Source organism: Rhinatrema bivittatum, chromosome 3, assembly GCF_901001135.1.
Source record: "Rhinatrema bivittatum chromosome 3, aRhiBiv1.1, whole genome shotgun sequence".
Lineage (NCBI taxonomy): Eukaryota > Metazoa > Chordata > Amphibia > Gymnophiona > Rhinatrematidae > Rhinatrema > Rhinatrema bivittatum.
This window is the reverse complement of record NC_042617.1, coordinates 103,825,801-103,850,644: the sequence shown is the minus strand read 5'-3', so window position 1 is coordinate 103,850,644 and position 24,844 is coordinate 103,825,801. Positions and strand designations below refer to the sequence as shown.

At 42.0% G+C, this 24,844-nt stretch overlaps 1 protein-coding gene across 1 annotated transcript in view; it reads right to left on the bottom strand.

Annotated features, from left to right (window-relative positions):
• ISM1 (isthmin 1) overlaps positions 1-24,844 on the bottom strand; it is a 199,932-nt gene that overhangs the window by 46,162 nt on the left and 128,926 nt on the right. Inside the window, exon 3 of the mRNA XM_029593554.1 lies at positions 11,926-12,190. Coding sequence (XP_029449414.1) covers positions 11,926-12,190 — 265 coding nt within the window. The remainder of the gene's footprint in view (positions 1-11,925; positions 12,191-24,844) is intronic.

Below are 24,844 nucleotides of genomic sequence, written 5' to 3'. Positions count from 1 at the left end.
ACTCTTCAGCTCTCAAAATACACAAAGCATTTTGCATGCTCATTAACCCAAACATTTTAATATAGGGCCAGCTTTAGGCCAACCAGTGTCCCTGCCCCCCCCACCCCCTGAGCCTCTTCAGGGTTCCCCTCCCCACTCAGCTGAATCCCCACCCCATCTTGCTCCCTCAGTGATAAATTTAAGCTTTTACCACCCTTAGGCACTGTTGGTGCCATCACGCTCCTACTCCTAGCCCTGGATGATCAGACAACTCTAATGAGGTCTTGGATCTATTAAGGATGAGACAGAACCCCCAATATGAATCCTGCACTTCAAGTTCTATAACAAACATACATTGCATCTAAATCCTACAACAATAGGTACAGTGCAGAAGTAGTAGGCTTCCCCTTATAACTCACCTTACAAAACAGGTAAATTCCAGCATCACCTTAATCATAGCAAAGCTACTCCCTCCAGTACCAGGCACTTTGTGAAGTAAAACAAAACCTACAAAAAAATGTCCTTAGAATCTATACGGCAAATCTACCACACCATAACAGTACTAATTCCCAAGACTCAAATAACCTTACCTATGAAAGGCAGCACTGCAAATATTACACCTGGCCCTAGAACACCAATACACCTCCTACTTGGAAAACATAAGGCAGACTGCTACACATTCCTACATGCTACGGTAGCAGATTCCTTCACCTCGATCACACACACAGAACATGTTGCCACAAATAGAAACAAAAACAAGTGGAAATCCTAAGAAGCCAGACTCTGAAAGCAGTGCAACACTGAAAAAAAAAACCAAAACAAAAAAACCCCCCAAATGCATTTCTTCTTATATTGTACATAATACCAACATATCAGAGATACACATTCCCAAAGCTGACGTATTCCAGTCACTAAATGGAAATAAAATGCTTTTTTTCTACCTTTGATGTCTGGCCCTGGTCTCTTTTTCCTGCTTGCCTCTGCTCAGTTTTCTCTTAATACTTTTCCAGGCTCTCACTTTCTAACACACACTCTCTCTCTCTCTCTCTCTCTCTCTCTCTCAATTCTAGGCCTCTTCTTGGGCTGCTGCAGGATAGTGTCCACAGCAGCCCTGCTGCGCCATGGCTTCCTTTTCTTCTTGTGCCACCACGGGATGGGGTTTGTGGAGGCCCTGCTATGCCACAGCCTCTTTTTTTCCTTGGGTCCCCACTGGTTGGGGGTCTGCGGCAGCCCTGCTGCAGGGCTGCCCCTTCAGCCACTGAGCAGACCCAGCCGTGACTACACCACAGGCCCCCCACGGGCCCTATCAGGAGGGGAGACTGCAGCGGTGGCTCTACAGCTACATTGGAAGGGGGTGCACTGGCACCCTGTGTGACCGCATAGGTCGCACACCCCAAAAACTGCAGAAATGTAACTCGCTTTCACAAGACTTTGAAAAATTTACAACATTTAATGATGGCTGTGCACAATATCTGGGGAGCTCAGATGATTCGTTATTTGTTTGATCTGCTAATTCATGAATTCATGAGACGTCATGAGTGACAGCACATGCAATTAATGAATAGTCATACACTACAGAATTAGAATTCAGAAGTAATTTGGGAAGATTAGATCAGCTCTATTGGTCATTACTTTCCGTCATATTCTACACTTCCACGTAATTGTGCAAATATGGTTTTCTCTGGATGATCTGTAGCAATCAATTCATTTTTGTTTTTTTCAGTCCTCAAGTCTGGTTTACATTCACACAATTATAAAGGACCAAGCAAGAGAAATGCTGGAGAGAGATGTCTGGCACCTTTTTCCTCCCTCAGGATCTGCAATGCCACATGTTCCACAACAGGTGAGAGATGATTAGGGCTAGGCATGGAGAGGTAATAGAAGGGGTGCACGAGGCCCGTGGCAGAGGAAATGGATGCAGTATGATAGATTCTAGAGGGCTACATGCATACAAGACAGCTGGGGTTGGGGGGCAATAGATGGGTATGAGAGAGCCGGGGTACAAGACAGCTCAAGTGAGGGAAGGGGGTAGAGGGGATGTGTGAGAGCTGGGGAGAGGTAAAGGCAGTGCAGAACTAGAGTGAGGGATGTGACACAGCCAGAGGGGTGTGCAAAAGAAAGCCAGGGGTGATGATGGGGGGGAGGGGGGAGAGGGGTGAGGTAGAGCCAGAGTCAGTGTGCAATTATGAGATGATATAGAATACCCTGGGAGTTGGAGTGGTGAGGGGATACGCAAGCTTGCCATGGCGCCCTAAGCTGAATATTTTCAGTACTTAGTGATGCTGCTGTCCCCAACACTATTCTGGCAATCAAACTGCATCACTTCTTCAAAATTTAAAGGCATCTTTCATTAATCAATGATGAGGTTTCCCATGCTGAAAAAACTCTGTTCCTCTAACTGCAGAGAGGGAGCAAAGTATACATAGGTAGATCTGCAAAAAGCTACAGTATATTCTAATAATTTAATAGAGTTTGTGTGAGGGATTTGGGTCATATTAGCTTGGGTGAGTGGTCCTCTCAGCCCAAACTTGCTCATGAACGTACTCAACTCAAGTAAAGCACCTATAACGTTTACAAATCACAGGATGTTTCTAGACTTTAAATTTTGAGAGAGGAAAACTTTGACCTTTGATTGCAAGCAATGATGGTAACAGAAGTTTTCCTGCATCAGATGTCATGGCAGAAGAGGGATAACCAATCACGTAGCTTGAGCTTTCCTGGCTCCTCAGACGGTAATAAAATGTTCATTTGCATTTCTCATGTCATCATATATAAACATAAGCGGCTTGCCCTGGGTCCCACATTATATATATAAAACACATTTTTAGAGGGCAGGGTAGCTGGGGCAGGTTGTTACTCTGTGCTAGTTGCTTTTGAGCAGGACCTTTACTCACACATTCCATACTGCACACGATGTCCTCGGAGACCACTGCAGAGCCAGCATTCATTACAAACACTTTATTTAACTGGTTTGCTAAAAGCGTATATTAGAGTTTGTCACAGCTATTTTTATCCATTCTCTTAAAGTGTAGATGAGCGGAAATTGTCTCCAGTATTACTTTTCTTAATATCATCCCCTTACACCAATATGCATTTTAAGAGAATGGATAAAATAGTCACAATATGCTCCGGCAGGCGTTTTAAACAAATGGATTAAATGAGGTGTGTGTACAAAATAAATATTGAAACATGAATTTAGCCAAGGGAAGTCTTGCTTCATGAATCTGCTACATTGTTTGAGGGCGTAAACAAACGTGGATAAAAAAGTGAGCCAGTTGATACAGTGTATCTGGATTTCCAGAAAGCATCTGACAAAGTCCCTCATGAGAGACTTCTTAGGAAATTAAAAAGTCATGGGATAGAGAGCAGTGTCTTACTGTGGATTGCCAACTAGTTAAAAGATAGAAAACAGAGAGGAGGGCTAAATGGTAAATTTTCTCAGTGGATAAAGGTGAATAGTGGAGTGTCCCAGGGATCTGTTCTGGGACCACAGCTTTTTAATATATTTATTAATGACCTAGAAATGGGAACAATGAGTGAGGTGATCAAATCTGCTGATGACACTAAATTATTCAAAGTTGTTAACTCTCAACAGGATTGTGAGAAATTGCAAGAGGATATTGCAATTGCAAGAGGATAAAACTGGGAGACTGAGCATGCAAAGGAAATTTACTGTGGACAAGCGCAAAGTGATGCACTTAGGGAAAAGTAACCCAAATTATGGCTACACAATGCAAGGTTGCACATTAGGAGTCACTATTCAGGAAAAGGATCTATGAGGCATCATTGATAATACATTGAAATCTTCTGCTCAGTGTGCAGCAGCAGCAAAGAAATAAAATAGAATGCTAGGAATTATTAGGAAACAGGGCCGGTGCAAGGGGATTGGGCGCCCTAGGCACCTTCAGTCTTGCGCCGCCCCCAGCCGCAGCCCCGACTCCTCCTCCCCACCCAAAAGAAAACTTACAAAATACCTGGTGATCCAGGTGGGGGCCCAGGAGCGATCTGCTGCTCCCGGGGCCTCGGCTGCCACTAACCAAAATGGCGCCGGTGGCGTTTAGCCCCTACCATGTGGCCAGAAAACAGAGAGGAAGGCGATCAAGAAAAGCCGTGAGGAACAAAAAAAGAAAGTGACCGGAGGTCCTTCAAGAGTTCTTTATTAGTTGCCCGACTCTAGGCCTGAGTTTCGCCTAAAAAGGCTGCTTCAGGGGCTTCTTTAAATATCTCCAAAGGATTTAGAGATATATTCTCTAATGCAAGCAGGTGTTATTAATCCTTCCATCAATCGGGAATTCCTCGATTGTGGTCAAGAGCAGTTTAAAATTCAATGCGCGTCTGGAATCACACAAAATTAATTTTGTGTGATTCCAGACGCGCATTGAATTTTAAACTGCTCTTGACCACAATCGAGGTTTAGCCCCTACCATGTGACAGGGGTTATCGGTGCCATTGGTTGGCCCCTGTCACATGGTAGGGGCTAAAGGCCACCGGCACCATTTTGCTTAGTGGAAGCTGAGGCCTCGGGAGCGGCAGATCGCTCCCGGGCCCTCCACTGGACCACAAGGGGGGCGTCGGGAGGGTGGCACAGTGAGGCGGGGGCTGGCAGAATTTTGAAAGGGCACTTTCTGCCCTTTCAAAATTTTGCTGCCTGCCGCGGCGCCCCCTAAATTGTGGCACCGTAGGCACAGGCCTAGCTTGCCAAGTGGTTCCTCCAACCCTGTTAGGAAAGGAATGGAGATTAAAACAGAGAATATCATAATGCCTCTATATCACTCCGTGGTGCCACCTCTTCTTGAGTATTGTGTGCAGTTTTGGTCACCACATCTCAAGAAAGATATAGCAGGATTAGAAAAGGTACAAAGAAAGGTGACCAAAATGCTAAAGGGGATGGAACAGCAACCCTATGAGGAAAGGCTGAAGAGGTTAGGACTCTTCAGCTTGGATAGAAGACGGCTGAGGGGGGATATGATAGGTGTATAAAATGAACGAAATGGAATGAGTAATGTTAATCAGTTGTTTACTCTTTCAAAAAGTACAAAGACCAGGGGACACACAGTGAAGTTACTGGGTAACATATTCAAAACTAATAAGAGAAAATATTTTACTCAATGCATAATTAAGCTCTGGAATGCGTTGCCAGAGGATGTGGTGAAAGCTATTAGTGTAGCTGCATTTAAAAAAGGTTTGGACAGGTTCCTGGAGGAAAAGTCAGTTAATCATTATTAAAGGTAGAGAGGCAGAAATCCACTGCTTATTCTTGGGATAAGCAGCTTGGAATCTATCTACCCCTTGGGATCCTGCCAGCTACTTGTGACCTGGATTGGCCACTGTTGGAAACAGGATACTGGGCTTGATGGACCTTTGGTCTGACCCAGTATGGCAAGCCTGATGTTAAACAGCACTATAAGTATAGGGATTTATGGCCTGGTAGACTCTGCCTGCTTCTTTGGCTTTTTAAGTTAATTTGAAGCCTCTTCTGGGGCTGAGATGCTATAAACCTCTCTCTCTCTCTCTCTCTCTATATATAAAAGACAGTAACTTAAATCATGGTGTCGCACCATCAAAATACTTCTGCTCTGGGCTGGTCACGTAGCTCAGTGCACTTCCGTGTGGAAGACCCCAGATTTGATTTTCAAGTCCAGGCTCTGCTGCTTGGCCAACCAGGGTGGAGGATGCTGAGGAGGTGGCGTTCACCCACCTTAAGTATTTCCAATAGCCAAGTAATTGTATTATGTGACAGTGGGGGCTGTATATAGAAGACTTGTTCAGTGGTGGGCAAGAGAGGGAAGGGGGCTTCCCTGATGTAAATAATATACAGTCCAGTCCCATCCATTAATGACTAGTGGGTCACCATGACTCTGCGGCTAGTCCTATGGATTTCTATAGCCCCCTATACTCAACTCTGCAATAGTTCTTTTGAAAAGCAAGACTCTACATACAAGTTAGTGATGGAATTGAGATTTGATATATTTTAGCTTACAGTCTTATATTGCTGCGCTTGTCAGGTTACCAAGGATATGAAAAGTAATAGAACTATCCCCTTTCTCTTATTTTATTGGACATGGTAGTTTCCTCCTGCTCGTTCGCTTTCCAGCTCAGTTAGAGCCAGGACTGGGATCTGATACCATAAGCCACATTGGTAACTACCCTGGGATTTTTCTCCTATTTTATATTCCACTCAACTCGCACAGCCTCATAATCATGGACCCTAAATCCAGCTACTAGGTGTCACCGTTGTGCAATGACTGGGAATCCCCTCCCCCAGTGAAAGACCTGATCCGGTGGTCAAACCTGGGTTTTCTGCATGGCAGTGCACTGCACAGTATTGCCCTGAGCTGCTGGACTGACCCAGAAATATCCCATTCAGAACACTTGATAAGTATTGCTTTGTAGATGCAATAAACAAATTATGCTCTGATATTTCTATTGCCAATCCAGTTCTTGAAATACCAGCTAAAGTTTTATGCCTTGTTTTAACCCCTCTATTTCTCAAACCACATATTTTAAAATATATATTCTTTATTTAATTTGAATTGGCCCCAAACCTTAAAACAGAATAAGCGTTCTTTTGGATTACACTATAGAAAGTAAAATACATCATTGGCATACCTTCCCTTTGACTTTGTAATTTTTGTGGAAGCAGCAGTGTATTATCACTTCAATTTAAATATGCAACATGGGACAGTGATTGATGACAAGTTTTGCTTCTCCTTTTTTAGACAATATTGGCCGGAGAAAACAAATGGTTGGGTAGATTTATCCCAAAGTATTTTGACAAGAAAAGCACATAAATGTTAGTTTTGTTAAAGGGATTTTGGCTTTCCAAAAAGCAAATGAGACAGTAACTTAAGTTACGGTGTTGCACCATCAAAATACTTCTGCTCTGGGCTGGTCACGTGGCTCAGTGCACTTCCATGTGAAAGACCCCAGATTTGATTTTCAAGCCCAGGCTCTGCTGCTTGGCCAACCAGGGTGGAGGATGCTGAGGAGGTGGCGTTCACAGTCCCTAGGTGAAAATCCCACTTATGCAATAATGACACCTACTGGCTAGCTCTAGAGTGCACTTGTGCCTGGTTCTAGGGGTAAAGAATAAAGACAATCCATGCATTTCTGTTAGGTGGGAGCATGCCAATGTGGCTCATGGTATCAAATCCCAGTACAGGCTCTAACTGAGCTGGAAAGCCAAGGTGAAGGAAACTACCATGGCCAATAAACAAGCGCAGCAATATAGACTGTAAGCTAAAATGTATCAAATCTCAGTTCCATCACTAACTTGTATGTAGAGTCTTGCTTTTCAAAAGAAACATGGCAGAGTTGAGTATAGGGGGCTATAGAAATCCATAGAACTAGCCACAGAGTCATGGTGACCCACTTGTCATTAATGGATGGGACTGGAACATATATTATTTACATCAGGGAAGCCCACCACTGAACAAGTCTTCTTTATACATCCCCCACAGTCACATAATACAATTACTTGGCTATTGGAAATACTTAAGGTGGGCCTTCAGCGATAATGTAACTAAGAATGATCTCTACAGCTTTTCTACACAAATCTACTCTATGGCTGTAAGGCAGAGGTATTCACTCCCAGTTCTTCAGGGCCGCAAACAGTTCGGGTTTTCAGGGTATCCCTAATGAATGTGCATCATAACAATTTGTATACAATGGAGGCAGCGTGTATGCAAATCTCTCTCATGCATATTCATTAGGGATATCCTGAAAATCCAACCTGTTAGCAGGTTGGTGAGTTCATTGCTTAAAACAATTGTCTTTTTATATTATGTTCTGATACAGTAACAACCTTGGGACCGGATGTTTCTCTGGAAATGGCATTTGTAGCCCGATATCTGTTAATATCAGCTTCTCAAGAAATCCTACTGAACTTTGCATTTTGTTTTCCTGGTTTTTTTTTTCAGCACAATCACTAACAAATTTGCATATCACTAACCCTTAAAATATTACGAGACTGATATCCAAAGGGCTTGTCCGGGAAATTTTAAAATTACTCCCTACTGACCAGCTACATTTTTTCCACATAACTCATCATCTGCACAAAATTTAGTCAGAAAGAAAAAAAAAAAGAAGATGTAGTTATGGAGGCATTCCAGGGGCGTAGTTCAATTTTAGCTGGTGAGCGTTAACATTCAGTGCCACAGCCAGGTAAGACTGGCCAGAAGAATACCTATCCCAAAATTAGCCAGGTAACTTTACCCAGCTAAATTGTACTGAACATTCACCAACCACTCCCTGACCTCTGTGTAGAACATTTTGTACTGTTCAGCTGCTAAGCAAACCTATGGTATCAGAATACCTCTCAGGAGCATCTTCCTTTACGCCAATGTATGTGGACTCAATCAAAAGAAACCTAGAATATGATGGCAGATTATCTCCTGGTGCAATGGAGTTGACCCCAGTTGATCTCTGGCTCTCTCTTCACAACTAGAAATATTCCTTGCTTGTCTCATGCTTTCTTGAATTCTGTTCTGTCTTTTGCCTCCATTACCTCCACTTGGAGGCCATTCCATGCATCAACCTGCCCATGAAGAAATATTTTCTGATGCTACTCCTGAGTCTACCTCTTTGGAGTTTAATCATGCGATCTCTGGTTTTAGCGCATTTTTTGCATCAAAAAAAGGTTTGGTTCTTGTAGAAAAAAGAGAAGCAAATTATCTCGTGGAAGTATGAAAAGCTGAGAGAGGAGGAGAGGCAAGAACAGAGGAAAACAAAATTAAAAAGTAAAAGTAAGGAAGAAAATAAAATGTAAAAATAAAAAGCAATTTCAGGACCCCCCAAAAATGCAGCAAAATAAAAGAAAAAAAGAGCAAGTTGGCAAACCTCCCCCCCCCCCTAAAAAAACAAAAAAAGCCTGGAAACATTCATTAGTTTCTAAAAATTTCAGGGTGGTACCAAAGTTTTTCTAAATGTGTTTCCAACCCTGTACTTGCAGTAAGTCATGAATCTTCTCCATTTTTTAAGTTCCTTATCCTCCTGCCTTCTGGATCAGTGACAGCATTCTGGCTGAGGCATAGCACCATGATTCCCTCAAAAATAGGGCCTAACTGCACTGCTAGAACAACCAATAGGTGTTACGCTTGAGCAATGGCTGGGATTTCCACCTTCAAAAGAACTCAGATACTGCTGCTGCAGCCTCCCCAGTCTGAGTCATCGCTTTATTCAGGACTCATGCATGGTTTAGAATGAACACATAGAAAACATGTTCTTCTCAATGTTCACTAAATCATTCTTTTATAGCCTTTGGGCATTGAAAACCCTTCCTCTGTTATAACTGGTGAGATTACACATTTTATCTAATAAACAATGGTAATCTACTTTATCCTTTCCCTATCTTTTAAACAATACACCATGTCCTAAATTTGGACACCAGTCATGAGCTCTTTTGTTTTTGATCTGGCAGCTTTCTTTTTTTTTTTTTTGCTTTATAGCTCAACTGGAATGAAAACTGAAACCTGATGCTATAAAACTTCATTCATAACTACTCGAGATTTTTTTCTCCTATTTTATATCCCCTCCCAACTTACTTAAGTCCAGTCACTGCGACCACCGTCCTCAGCCTGGGGTCATGCACCAGAGCTCCTTCTGAACCCCTGCAAACATAGGCCATAAATCCGGCCACTAAGTGTCACTGATGCACAGTGCCTGACTTCCTCCTCCCCCAGGAGCTACCTCTGCAGCATCTCCAGCCTTGAATGATCCAAAGAGCAGAGCTGAAGGGGGAAATCAAATTCAAGTCCATCCATTTGGCAAAATACAGCACTGCTTTTGAGCCACTGAGTCTATCCAGTCATACGTTCTATGTACACACACTAAGCAGAAGCAGTACCCAGAAAGGACAACTGCCTGCAAAAATAATTACTTATTTTAGATCTATAGACAAAGACACACACACTCTAGCCATTCCTTTCTCTACGTTAAATCTTAAATATATAAAATGTTTATAAAAATTCACACATTTTCCAGGTCCTCCCAGAGTTCTATTTAAAAACCACCAGATGGGCCATGACAGTCTAGGGCAGGGCTTCCGAAACTTTTAGCCAGTGTGACCCCATTGTAGTACTTGAAAATTCATGTGACACCCCCCCCAAAGATGACCAAAGCAAATTAGAAAGAAAGGGCAGGCTGATGACGAGGCAACATTTTTCTCTTGAGCAGGTTTAGTGATGAGTGAGGAGAAAAGAGTAGTTGCAATCTCCACCCGGCCCATGCACACTCAGCCCTCCCCTCATGACTAGTCCCAGGCGTGACTGTGATCTGCAAGTGGCCACAGCGTTGGTAAGGAAAGTCAGCGAAGGCCCTGTGAGCTAGTGCAAGCTCACAAGCCTTGTCCAGTCACCTTGATCCCTCCCTCACACCATAGAAACTCGTATGAGGCGGTGCCACTGCAGAGTCTGAGTGCGCACGTTGACTTCCATTACTAGTGCCGCTGCTGCTGCCTGAAGAGCATTGCCATTTCAGGCACCTGTGACCCCAGCTGAAGGTTCTGTGACCCCTGTTTGGGAAGTCCTCCCAAACATATCCTGGGGACCCTGACCCCCACAGAGCCAGTTGGGTTTTCAAGCTAGACATAATGAATATGAATGAGATAAATCTGCATGCACTGGAGACCCACTTTATGCAAACATCTCATGCACAGTCATTGCGGATATACAGAAAATCCAACCGGCTGACGGGCCACCAGGACAGGTCAGGGAAGCTCTGCACTACGATGACTCTCTCTGTGGTACGTTTGTCTACATATCTCTGGCAGAATCTATATGAACTCTATTTTAAAGCTTTTAAACAGCACATCCCTTTTTTTTAAATTGACATACCTGGGAATGGAACACTTAGAAAGAGGGCGACAAGCACAGTGGTGTTTTTAAAGTGGTGCTCTAATGAATATTTGTGTTGTGAAGTAACCCAGTACGTAAGCCGCCATGAATACATAGATGTGAGGGATACAAGCTTTTAAAGAACCACACACAAAGAAAAGAGGTGATTTTTAACCATGTACTAGAACCACTGCAAGTTGAAGAAAACTCTCACAGAAGGCAAAATGAGGGGGGAAGATTCATTTCCACAACGTGACTTTCCTCCAGTGCCTACTGTAAAATATTGTGTGTGGTACATGCAGGGCCCAATAAGAAAAATATTAATTAGAATTTGAGGACTTTTTTTTTTACCATAACCAGTGTGACAACCTCTGCTGCATAATATTTTCATCTGTCTTTGGCTTCAAGCATTATAATCTTGGCCCCCTGGGTGAGTAATTTTCCATCGTCCGGTTTTTATAAACACACACACACTCTATGATAAAGGGGCTCCCCTATTTGAGACACAGTGACCACACATAAGAGTGGTTTAACTAAAGGCGATCGATAGTTCTTGTACAGTAAAATTAAGGTAATGGCACTTGTTAACTTTATGAAACCCTCCCAATGTCAACAGAAGAAGATGAATGATATTGCTCTTGCCTGCTGTAGGAACTGCTGCCTGATTAAAATTAATAGTTCATTCTATGCTCAGCTATGTGCTTGTCTGCAAACCAATCAGAAATTCAGGTTTGATAAATACATACGTACTATTACTTTTTCTTTACTTTCTAAAATGACATGCATGACTTAGAGAGAAGGTGCTAAGAGAAATATTTATTTCCCTGCATTCCCTCTCTTCTGCCCATTCATTCACAATTGATATAGAACATTTCCTTTTTTTTTTTTGTTTTAAATTACAGACCAATTAGTAGCATGTGCCTAAGAAACTCTGGATGATACCCCAGCATAAATTAGTTTTTAAAAGCTACATTTCACAGATGGACTAAAGCCACATGTGGAAAATTTTATTTTACTTGGCCTAGTTTCTGTGACGCCTCATCATTTTCATTCCCCCCCCAAACTAGTTTTATAGTCCAAAAATGCCCATAAGAGGTCTGGAATGTGAACTCACCATATTCTGGCTGCTCTTTGGATTGAAAAGTACGGTGACTGGGTGCATGTCTATCCCACCCACCAAGAGGGTTTAGGAAGTTGCTATCTTCGGTGGTGCTGTCATATTTGTAGTCTTGCTCACCACTGTTCATACGAGTCAAAGTTGATGACCTCTGCCACCAGTTCCTCCAGTCAGGTGATGGGACTGGCCAGCTGGGCTTGTTCTCTTTTTGCAAATCCTTCTCTGTTTCAGTGTCAGACCCATCAACCACTTCTATGGTGACCTAGAGAATTCAAAACATGTCAAGATTTTGAGCATTGCAAATCCCAAACTAGAATTCCTGCAACATCAGGACAACACTTTTTCAATGCAGGAAGGAAAAACGTATTCATGTTGTGTCTTATAAATTCATCTTGTAGACATGTAGCCTTGATTTACTATAAGCCTCACAAACATTCCTGTGCGGCCACGAAATGCATCAAAAACCGATGAATTACAAAACATAGCTCATTCTGCAACTTTTGCTGATTCTGACCATAGAATAAAGGTCAAAAGTGAGCTACCAGCCATAAAATAAATCTGATTCTGAAACTTTTAATCTACACAGATTTTAGTTTTCTGAGAAAATTGTTTAAAAAGAAATATTTCAAGCAGGAAATTAAGCACCGTAGACACCTGAAAAAAATTAATTGTTCAGGTCTATCTCTAAGGGTGAAATGAAGCACATCATCTACTTTCAATATGATCAATCAAGGTAGGACAGAGAAAAGGAGCACTTAGCTATGGCTTGCAAGTAGCCATTTTCTCCTCTATGAGGAGATTGCCCTTATGGCAATAAGGTACTGCCACTGAGACGAAATAACCAGATGCTGGCTTAGACCACACTCACTGAAACCATCAGAGGTCTCCAGTCTATGGGTAAAACAGATAAGTAGCTATTGCTTGCTTGTCTCCATCAACAATTCCCAAGTTCTCTGTTAGTGATACACAACTTGAATAGCTATGCTGTTGTAATGTATCTATTTTATTTTAACTTTAGTATTTCTATTTAGGGAACACCAATATCCTTATTATGAATGCAATCTACAGATAAGATGCCCCCACTGTACTGTCTACTTTTCTGATACCCATAATTTATAAAAACTATTCCATCACCTTGATGAGGCAGGAAGGAGCGTATCACCTTGATGAGGTGGGAAAGGATCCTGTAACTAGAACCTGTCCTCAAGGTATCCTTTCACACCAAGGATAGGTCTCCAGGGGCAAATGCCCAGGAGGAAAGGTTAGGACGGCTGCTATAGTTGGTGATTCAATTATTAGGAAAGTCGATAGGTGGGTGGCTGGTGGACATGAGGATCACTTGGTAACTTGCCTGTCTGGTGCGAAGTTGTCAGACCTCTTGCATCACATAGATAGAATTGTAGATAGTGCTGGGGAGGAACCAGCTGTCTTGGTACATGTGAGTACAAATGACATAGGAAAGTGCAGGAGGGAAGTTCTGGAAGCCAAATTGGGCATTTTAGATAGAAAGTTGAAATCCAGGGTAGCATTCTCAGAAATGCTCCCTATTCCATGTATAGGACCCCAGAGGCAGGCAGAGCTCCAGAGTCTCAATGCATGAATGAAATGATGGTACAGGGAAGAGACCTGCCTTTGGGGTCCTCCATGTGGAACTGTTAGCATTTTGGGGTATTTTGTTTTCAGGAAATAGAACATTTTAATTCTTAATAGTGTGCACTATTTCCTAAAATGAAAAAAAAAAACAAGTACGCCCACACCAATAAAATGAAATTCAGCTAGAAACCCCCCCCCAATGAAAAAATGAAAATCTGCAGCCTGCGCACTATCTTCTTGACTGACATTTTACCTCCTCTCTTGACTTGCTTCTTAACCTTTTTAACTTACAAAGTTGTTTGCTCTTGAAAGTTCTATATTTATGAAGTGTCTTGTTAGACAAGCCTAAATTCCTATTTACAACTTACAGATTTGGCATTGGTATGACACTTATAATAAACATATGTTATAGTTTAAGACTTCTAACATCTGCTCTACATCGTGCATTTATAATAATGTTCTATTATACTTAGAGGCCAGCTGCAGAATTCACAGTAATAAAACAACCTGATTTTGAATTTCAGAAAGGCAGCACAAAAGCTTTTCTTGAAGACATCGTTCTAATGTCACATAAAAGAAATAAAAAGACAATCTTTCTGACTGTTCACAGGTTTTAAATATCTATGTCGTGTACATTATCCAGCACTCCTGAGATGTTAATCAAGATTCTGAATGAAAGAGAATGAATTACAAGCCATCAATTTAACCCTTCGTCCCCTCTGTGTTTTATTTTATTAAAAGCAAAGCTTCTGATACGTCACAGAAGTATCTCTCAATGCATCATTCACAACAACGAACTTAATTCACCACTATAAACTGTCATTTGCTTATTGGTCTTTATTGAAATTGTTCTCGTGGCATATACAATTTACAAGACTTAAAAAGTATAATGATTTAATAAAAAATAGTTTCTAGCTAACTCAGCACTCAAGTCCAAAAATGAATAGCATTTTTCCTTAGTCCATTTTCCAGAAAAGAAAAAAAAAAAAAAAGACTTATGAGATTGCTGTGTGTGGCTCCCCTAATAGCTTTTTCGCCTGGTGTCCTATTCTCACCAAATTTTCAGGACATGAGGACTCCTCTGACAGCGTTGGGGTTTTGTTTTATTTTTTATGGTATGCATAGCGTGGAGCACACACATCCCGAGAGTAAGCGCCTTTAGTTCTGGGTGGAACATCTGGTTATTTTTCCCCACAACCTTCCTCCCAATCCTTTAGGTACTCTGTTCATTTGGAATCTGCCTCAATAGAGAGTTACAGTACTATAATCCTTTGTTCATGGCTCGGCTCTCCAGGCACCCAGACCCTTATCAGCACGGGAGAATAGCATCAGCAACAGCTCCTGCTCACTTGGCCTCCCTTTCCCCTGCAAGGCATCTCCAGGAGGAGAAAGGAAGACAGAAGAAGGAGTAATGGTTGCTGGGTAGGGTAATGAAAGTGGCGGCTAATCCAGGAGGCAACTCCTTTTTGCCACTGGGCTGAACTGGGTGTGGAGGCTGGTGACTGCGGCTATTAGGTCATTGCTGGTCCCTCTCAGCACCATCTGGAGTACACCAACACTTTCTTAACTACCTCTTCTCCAGCTCCTGGAGACCCTCTGTGGCTTGCAGCCCATACCCCTGCTGGCTTGTCTGCTTTTTCTGTATCACCCCCCCCCCCCCCAGCAAGCAATGAGTCTGACGGACGCAACACAATATTACATGGGACTTGGAACAATGCGCCTCCTATGGGGAAAGCTGTACTGCAACAGATCCTTACACAGAATCTACACGCTAGCAGAATCCCTCAACTCAGTCACACAAGCAGAACAAACAGACCCTCATCAAATACATAATAAAGAGAGCATAAAGCATATATGGAAATATGCAGATAAAAACTGAACTGGAAATCGCAATCAGCCAAACTCTGTATGTAGTGCAACAATAGAAAAACAGAAACATTACATTCCTCATAAAAAATCAAATAAAATCAAGAAATATAAAATATCATTCATAAGAGTAAACCTAAACTCATAAAAAGAATATTTCAAAAAACAGCAGATGAATAGAATATCCATTAATTATACTCAAATTTTTTTTTTAAATTTCTCAAACATCAAAATATTTCAAAACAATTAAAACAAATAAGGATTAAAAAAAACCCCACTCTCCATATCTGGGAACTTTTAATTTCCAGGTGCCCCATAGATTATAGGGAATTAGTTGGGGGACAGCACAAACTTTCTTCTAAATACTCACATGTTCATTCTCTCTCACATACACACATGCTCGCTTATGCACTCTGTCTCGCATGTCTCTCACTCTCTTTCTCACTTATCTTCTCTGTTGGACAGCACGTGGTGTTGTACAAAGAAATTCCTTGTGCACTTTTGAATTGGCTAGGGCCTGGGCTGCTTGGTGGTCCCGCGGGGATGGATGCCAGCTGGAATGGAGCCTCAGAGTTGGAGGCAGCAGGCTGTATGTTAAAGCCTTCTAAACTTAAGGTTGATCCTGGTAAATTTTGTAGCAAAGTTCATATTTCTTCTTGAGTTTCATTTGGAGACTGACCATTCCTAAACCATTCCTTAATTTTGACATATCTAGATTACTTCAATGCTACTTTTCATGGTTTTTCATCCATACAGCTAGATAATCTTCGGTAAATGAAGATATGACCATGTTTCCCTTCTTCTTCAAGAGCTGCACCGAATCCCTGTCTCCTTATTCATGCAGTTTAAGATAAGGGTGTTTAACATTTAAGATACTACACTGGGGGTACTCTTTCATCTCTCTCAAGCCTTATAGTTTCCCCATCGCCCTATGAGATCTTTGCACTCTTCCCAGCAAGAATGTTTCGTTTTGCCCTTTCCAAAGGACATTAGGTTAAAAAGAACCAGGGAAGTGTTTTCATATTCAATCCCAAGCCTTTAGAACTCTTTTCCTTTGGCTTTATGTCAAAAGACTATTTTAAATTTAGGAAAGCCCTGAAGAGTTTCCAGATTTTGCAAACCTTCCCATTAGACTAGGCTTTTTATGAATGTATCTGTTTGCCATGCACTTGCCCTTGTAAATTTTGATGTTTTATATTATTTTGCTCTGTTTTTTATTCTATTTGTATATCTATATATAGATCTTTAATTTGTGTTTTGCTTGTTTTTGTTTCTATATTCTCAGTATATTGTTTATTGATTAGTTTGTTCCTTTGTTTATTTTATCTCTTAGTATAGTACGTTAGTTTACAAACTTTTTACTGTACCTTGTACGATTTGTGATTAATCAAGTAATAAACTAAACTAAACGATATGGCATGGTGGTGGTGGTGGTACAAGCTGCTATGTTCACTACTGGCTTGGCTGGAGCTAGTGGGAGTGCATGCCACTGCAACAAAATCAGTTTCAGAACAGAAGGCTGAAGCAGCAGGGGACAGGGAGGGATGGAGTCAGTGTGTGCTCCTCTTCCAGGCTCCACTTCCTGCCAACAGGGGGCTTGGCCTGAAAGGAGAGGGCGCAGACTTTCTCCCTGTCTCCGTGCGCTTGCTGCCCTGCCTTCAGTTTTGAAATAGCGTTTGCAGTCACATACCGCCAAGCCATCGATATGAGGAAGACTGGAGGTGTCATCATGGCCCTGGAGTCCTCCCTGACTGAAGGTCTGCTGGGTGCGGCAGCACTGGTTACAGTGCCGGGCAGAGAAGAACAAGAGTGAGGAGTCCTGGCCAGTCTAGGGGGCCAATGGATGGCAGAAAAATGCACTTTTATTGGCTTCTTGTCTAGTCTGCCAATCACAGCCTCACTTTAAAAAAACACAAACAATAAAAAAAAGCAGCCAGGCCAGCCAAATATGAGACAGTTGGTAACCTTATCTTCCACCCTCCCAATTTCCTCCCCTTATCTTCCATCATCTCCCACTCCCCCCAAAATTTCATGAGGGAGGGTTTGTTAGCATATGGGTAGCAAGGCAGCTTACCTGCAGTCTTCAACTAAGAAGCAACTTTGGCCCCGTGCAGGCTGTAGCTGAGCTGACAACTGGGCAGTAGTTTGTGATTTTTTTCTATTCCTCCGTGCCCACAGACACCTCAGCATGGAGGCAGTGCCTGAAAATGTTGCTCCCTGCCTCCTCTCAGCAATGCACCATGGGATGCAAGCCTTCAACAGTGCAGCCGAGGCAGGGTTCCCCGAAAGCACAGAGTCCAGCATGATCTCCGCGATTGACATCTCCCCCACTGCCAAGAATTTCCCTGTGGGGATGGGGGACACCTTTAAGCAGCACCTCTTCTCCCCTGGTCGACAATTTAGGCTCAGAGCCAAGGGCTTTATCAGAGAAGAGGAGGGAAGACAGCTTCAGGTGCAGTGTGAGGGAACGGTGCTGCCCCTTTCTAGATGGCACCTGTGGCGGAGGCCATGTCGGCCATAAGCTAGCTATGGCTCTAGCACGGGATAGATTGGGCATGCTGCGCCTTTGCAGTGAAGATCTCTGGGCTGCACCTGAGGACAAGCAGAAGAGGAAGACGCAGACTGAGACAGAAAGAATGTCAGTTCTGGCCCAGTCTCCTTCATTGAAGAAGAAAGAATGCAACCTCTTCATCATCCAGTCCAATGATTATAGCTCTGCCAGGGGCACATTGCATCCTATCGCCTCAGACTCCACTTCCTCTAATAGTAATGAGGAGGAGTTTGCTCTGGCTGATGTCACGCTGAATGCCTTTAAGGCTTTCCAAAGAAAAGGGTCCTCTAAGAAAAATTGGGCAACGTATGGAATTAGAAAGAAAGCAGTATAAAGAGCTAAACCCATCCTGATTTCTCCTGATCATAGTACCAGTAAAAAGGCTGGAAGAAGTATTGTTTTGTGTGGGGACTAACACACTTGAACATGGGTGTCTACAAAATAAAAAATATATAAAACTGGGATTTCATTGACATCTTTTTCCCTCCTTACAAAAGACTAAATGTGCACAAACTGCCAAAAGAAAAAAAAAACACCACACATTATACAAATCAACTGGTAATCAAGTTTATGCCATTCATAATTATTGTGGAAAAGGAATGGATCAACGTCCCTAACTGATGTGGTGCCCTAGACACAACTGTGCATGCTCACAAGTGCTATGGAGGCTAAACATGGCTGAATTACCCTTCATCCTCCCTACCCCCCCTTATTTAGTTGCCTATGCTTCACCCCCCTTTTAGTCGCCTATGCTTCACCCCCTTTGATATGCTTTACCCCCCATGAATCCTTTCGATGCTGCAGCTCCCCCTTCCTCTTTTCTCTGCTCTCTCCCTCCCATTTTGCCACTCGACCCCTGCATTCTACCACCTCTTAAGTCTGCCCCCATCCCTGGTCTTTATCTCCTCCTTCGAAAATGATTAAGAACGCCTTAAGAACGCTGGCTCCTGTACATTGTATTTTATTGTATTATAGTTGTCGTATTCATTGTTATGCTCCTCAGCATTATTTATAGTTCCTGTTACTGTAAACGCATATGATACCCCCATATTTAGTTCCGAGTCTTAAAACATATATATTTTAACACACTTTTCCCCCTCATATTTTGTTTGTTACTTGTCGTGCGATTGTTATTTGTAAGGGCCTCGCCCAAAAGTTATTTGTTTTATGTAAACCGATACGATGTGCAAACGGCTATCGGTATAGAAGAGACAATAAATAAATAAATAAATAAATAAATAAATTAGAATCTGAGGTTTAGGAAAAGTATAGCTGAGGACTGTTTCATCACTTGCTGGAACAGAGACATTTAGTGCTGGTTAGGTGAGAGGATCATCCAGAGATGAGAGGCCTATTAATGCTAACAGGACACTTGCTTCTTTACCATATTTTCCCAGCAGCAGAGGTATGTTTGTAGGTTATTCAGTTCCAGCTAGTGCATACAAACGCGTGCTCCATCACACGCGCCAGTTGTGGGACCAGATATACTGCCTTTCAGTGTGCTAGAAAACCCAGAGAGAGGAGACTGCAAGCCTTTCAATGCCATCACTCCAGTGATGAAAAGCCTAATGCTATGGAATCAAGACTGGCTAGATAACTTGGTTGCGAAGAGGTGCAATTCATCAGTAAGCTTCTCGCCATCTCACAAAGGCCCACTTCTCTTGAACAGGGAGCACAATTTCTTGTCACTTTATGCACATCAAGAAGTGGTGAGGCAAAAGATTGATAAAGCCCTGCCTCCCTCCTCCCATGACTTCTGCAAAACTGACCTGCACAATACCGAGGGCCTTCAGTTACTACGCTCTCAAGGTCTGGAACAAGGCTCTACTACCCATTCAACTGGAACCATTCTCTCTCACTTTCTGGAAAAAAGCAAAAGTGCGATTCTTCAAACCAGGCCTTCCCTCAGTGTTTGCTAGAAAAGAATTAATTTCCTCTACTTCTGAAAATTATGCTATTATAATGGCACACAATACTGCAGCTATTGTATATGCTAATGTACTTTGTCTACAAAAATTGATTGTAATCAACTTTGAGACCATTCCTCGAAAAAAGCAGAATATCAAAGTCTGTAAATAAAAATGTAGAGACCATTTGATCTGCACTAGATGGCTCTAGTTCCCTGCCCTTGGGTAATCAGCTGCAAAGGGGCATACCATTCCATACAGCACCTCCCCCAGAGGATGTCTGGAATGGAGATTCCCTGAGGAGCGAAAGAGGGCTAAGCCTAGTGTAGATTTGATTTCAGACCCTTAGCTTAGCAGAGGGAGAGACACTGCCCTACCAGTTCTTATGTCAGGGCTGGAGGGAATAGAAGAGAGAAAGGAGGAGGATTTTTTTGCGTGTTTCCTGATTTTGTAAAATGTTTGAGCTATCCATTCCTAGGAGGCTGATTCCTCTGCCAGGAAGTCAGACAGGAACTGTGCTCATTTTTTGCCCTAAGAGGAAAGTGTAGCAGATCCCTAGTGAAAAGAAAGAGATCTAGAATTGATTTTATTTTCAGAGTTTATATTTTTCCACTTCCTACCCAACACTAGAGGATTTGAAGACTGCTTTCAGCATTTGGCCTTTCCTCCTGGAGGGTTGCATCTATGCAGTCGGAGAGCAGTTCAAGAGAGAAAGAGGGTGAGAACAACTGGAGACCTCCAATGGAGTTTCCACCCCCTGGGTTGCAGGATCCTGACAGCCTGATGATGTAGACCTCAGATACTGTGGAGAAAAGGGACATCCACACCTACAATGCCCTGGTCACTTTGGATAGTTTTTCAATCCACCCCCATGGAAGATAAGCACGTTCCAAGCCCCTGCCCTGAGAGAAACATCCACAGAAGTAGACACACTAAAAATCAGTTCTCCTATAAAGCTGAAGGAACTGAATGTAACTGGACACTTTTTTACTCCTATTAATTTTTTTGACATCAATCATAGTAAATTTTAATTTGAACACCCATCCAGTGAGTCCAATCTGGTTTGTAAGCATGCCTGGCCCTAAGAGCCAAGGTTACACACACACACAAGGGAGTTCACTTATGCTCTGGGCCTAGAAGGTTATCCTCCCCTCCTCACCAACAAAAAGGACCTATCGTTTGGGACAAGATGGTGAAAGATTGAGTATGTAGCCCCAAGAAACAAATTCTTTTATGGCCCTTTAAGATACTGCATATCCACTAAAAAAGGTGAACAAATACTTACATGCCTAGGACAGGTGTCAGAGCTTTCAAGGATAAGCCTGCCTTAGAAATGATCCTTTCCTCATTGGGACTTATTCCAAAAAGGAAGATGGGCAAATTTCACTTTATCACAACACGTCCTTCCCTGTAGGTTCTTCAGTTAATGACCACATTGCTCCACAGTTATGGTTTGTACAGCTATCCCTATCTTTAGATCAGGCAACAGAGATAAGTAGGAGTTTGAGAATGGGATGGATGGTCTAAATTGGGCTTTGGGCATGTCCTGGTGGGCTGGTCCAGCCAATGACGTGGTTGGTAGTAGTCACAGCACGTCCATGCCTGCAAAGCCAATCATTCTGTGTTACTAGTTACTATATAGAAACATAGAAACATAGAAATGACGGCAGAAGAAGACCAACCGGTCCATCCAGTCTGCCCAGCAAGCTTCACACATTTGTTCTCATACTTAACTGTTTCTCTTGGCTCTTAGTAACCTTATGTTCTAATTCCCTTTTCACCCCCACCATTAATGTAGAGAGCAGTGCTGGAGCTGCTTCCAAGTGAAATATTAAGTTTGATTAGTTGGGTAAGCGGCAGCATAGCTCTCTGCCATGAAGCAGAGGGCAATGCTGGAAATGTGTGAAGTATCAGTTTTTCTTTTCCCCTGTCATTGAAGCAAGGAGTCATGCCGGACATGCACCGAAAGTGAAGAATGCCTTGAAAGTCACATTAACTATCATCAAATATTGAAAAGCCTAATAATTGGTAATACCTATAAGCCCATGAACCCATCCCTGTTTTTTTTTCTTTTTTTCTTTTCTTTTTTTAATTGGGAGATGGATGCCCTTCATCCTTCTACTCTGTGAAGGTGGACACCTACCACCGGCCACTGGCATCCCGCTCCGTTAATGCCTCTGTGGCTACTGCCGCTCCATGCAGTGTTTTACTACCTGCTCTTTATATGCGTCCTCTAGAACTGATGGATCCCATCCCTGGGTTTTTTTATTATTTATTTAATTGGGAGATGACAGCCCTCCATCCTTCCGCTCCGTGAAGGTGGACACCTACCACTGGCCACTGGCATCCCGCTCCGTGAATGCCTCTGTGGCTACTGCCGCTCTGTGCAGTATTTTACTACCTGCTCTTTATATGGACACCTACCACTGGCCACTGGCATCCCGCTCCGTGAATGCCTCTGTGGCTACTGCCGCTCCGTGCAGTATTTTACTACCTGCTCTTTATATGTGTCCTCTAGACCTGATGGATCCCATCCCTGTTTTGTTTTTTGTTTTTGTTTTTTATTTAATTGGGAGATGACAGCCCTACATCCTTCCGCTCCATGAAGGTGGACACCTACCACTGGCCACTGGCATCCCGCTCCGTGAATGCCTCTGTGGCTACTGCCGCTCCGTGCAGTATTTTACTACCTGCTCTTTATATGCGTCCTCTGGACCTGATGGATCCACAATATTTATCCCATGCCCCTTTGAAGTGCTTCACAGTTTTGGACTTCACCACTTCCTCCGGAAGGGCATTCCAGGCATCCACCACTCTCTCCGTGAAGAAATTCTTCCTGACATTGGTTCTTAGTCTTCCTCCTTGGAATATAGACATACAAATACCTCCTTGGAATATAGACATACAAATACCTCAGCGGGTGGCACTGGATGTTATTGAATCGTTATTGACATCTAATAATGACACATCACATTCCTACGTCTTTCTTGTTACAATTGTCTAAATTAGTTTTGTGTAATAATTTTTTTTATATTTGGAGAACAGTATCATCAAATTCATGGGATCCCCATAGGGTAATCTTTGGTGCTATCAGTGGCCAATTTATATGTTGCCAATTATGAACAGAAGCATATATATATCCCTCAAATTGGTGGCATAAGATATTGATATGGCATCGATATCTAGATGATGTTTTCATGATCTGGACTTCAACTGAAACTGAATTAAAGTTTTTTGGACAATGGATTAATTCTTTAGATCAAAATTTACAGTTCACTTTTCAGTATGATAAAAAATTCCATTGCTTATTTGGATGTATTGGTTTGTGTACAAGGACACACCATCTCAACAACTGTTTATCACAAACCTACTGATAAAAATAACCTTCTGAGGTATCACAGCCATCATGCACATCTTTTAAATGAGGGCTCCCAGTTAGCCATTTATTTCGTATCTGCAGCATATGCTCAACATTACAAGAATTTGAAAATCAGGCAAAGATTTTGACTGCTAGATTTAAAGATAGAGGTTATCCTCTTGGTGACATCAAATGCACATATGTGGGCAAGATTTTCCGACAGAGAATTGTTGTTTATGTACAAACTTAAAAGGGACAATGAACATTTGGTTTGTGTTTTACAACAAAGCACAATCTCTTCGGCAATAGCCTTGTCCATCAGAAGACACTTGCCATTGCTGGCACTCCATGATATATTTAAAGAGCCCCCTTTAATAACAACGTCACATGGCTCTAATATATGGGATCGGGTAGTGCATTCATATATCAATGTTAAAGAAACTATGATACTTGGCAGTCACACTATATGTAATCACTGCAGTGGGTGTGAGACAACACTATTGAAGGTCACATATGGCAAGATCCTGTTACAGGCTATCGTGTTAAATGCAAATCGGTCACCAACTGCGAGTTAACAAATGTTGTGTACATCATTATTTGACCTTGTCCAAAAGTATATGTGGGATGTATTAGCCAAATAGTTAAAATTAGAATAGTAGAACATAGATCTCATCTTAACACATTGACAATGACAGCACCTATTGTCCCTGTGTTGAGAAACATCATACTTTAATTGTTCCAAAGTGGACAATTATAGAACAAAAGGTCCCAGCTATACGCAGCGCCGATTTAACTAAGTGGCTGAATTATTGGGAGCAATATTGGATATTCACTTTACACACAACGAACCCTATGGGTTTAAATGAAGAATGTGATTGGCCATCTTTGATTTGATGCAATTTAAGTTGATTGGTCAATTCTAAGTCCCATGTTTAATTTATATATAGCAGAGTTCACATTGGAAGTTAAAAGAAGAAATGCGACTGGTTGTTTTTGATTCAACGTAGTTTAAGCTGATTGGTTAAATCCAAGTCCCATATTCAGCTATATATAAGAGTTTATATTCTAAGTTTGTTCAGCCATTTTGACGCTGTATGGAAAAAAAAACTTTCCATTTGCCGCATTTTTGAAGTATTTAGTGACAAATTTACTTTGAAGAAATTTTTTGACGATTTGAGAATATATCTTTTATTGCTTTCAATTAAATGTCCCCTGATGAAGGATTGAAATCCGAAACCTGACCATGTCAAGAGAATATTTTGAGTGGGAGCATACATTTTTGAACATCATCAGGATTACATCTTGAGCGGGAGTATAAATTTGGAACAACATCTATTGGAAGCTATTTCTGACAAACAGTTGTGAATACACCTTGTGGACAAATTGTTTGGAGATAAGTATAACATTTGCAAGCATATGTTTGATAGCATCACAGGGAATGGGACTGTACATATTTGATATTTGAAATTGAAAATATTCAAAAAAATAAAAAGACTGTTACAGTGTTTTGAGGCAACAGCATTATTAGTTTTTCCAACAATTCAACACTACGAGGTGGTTGGTGGGAGGTTAATGATTATAAATAAGTCATTGGACTAACTCGTGGGTATTTCTAATGAGAAACAATTGTATGAAACCCTC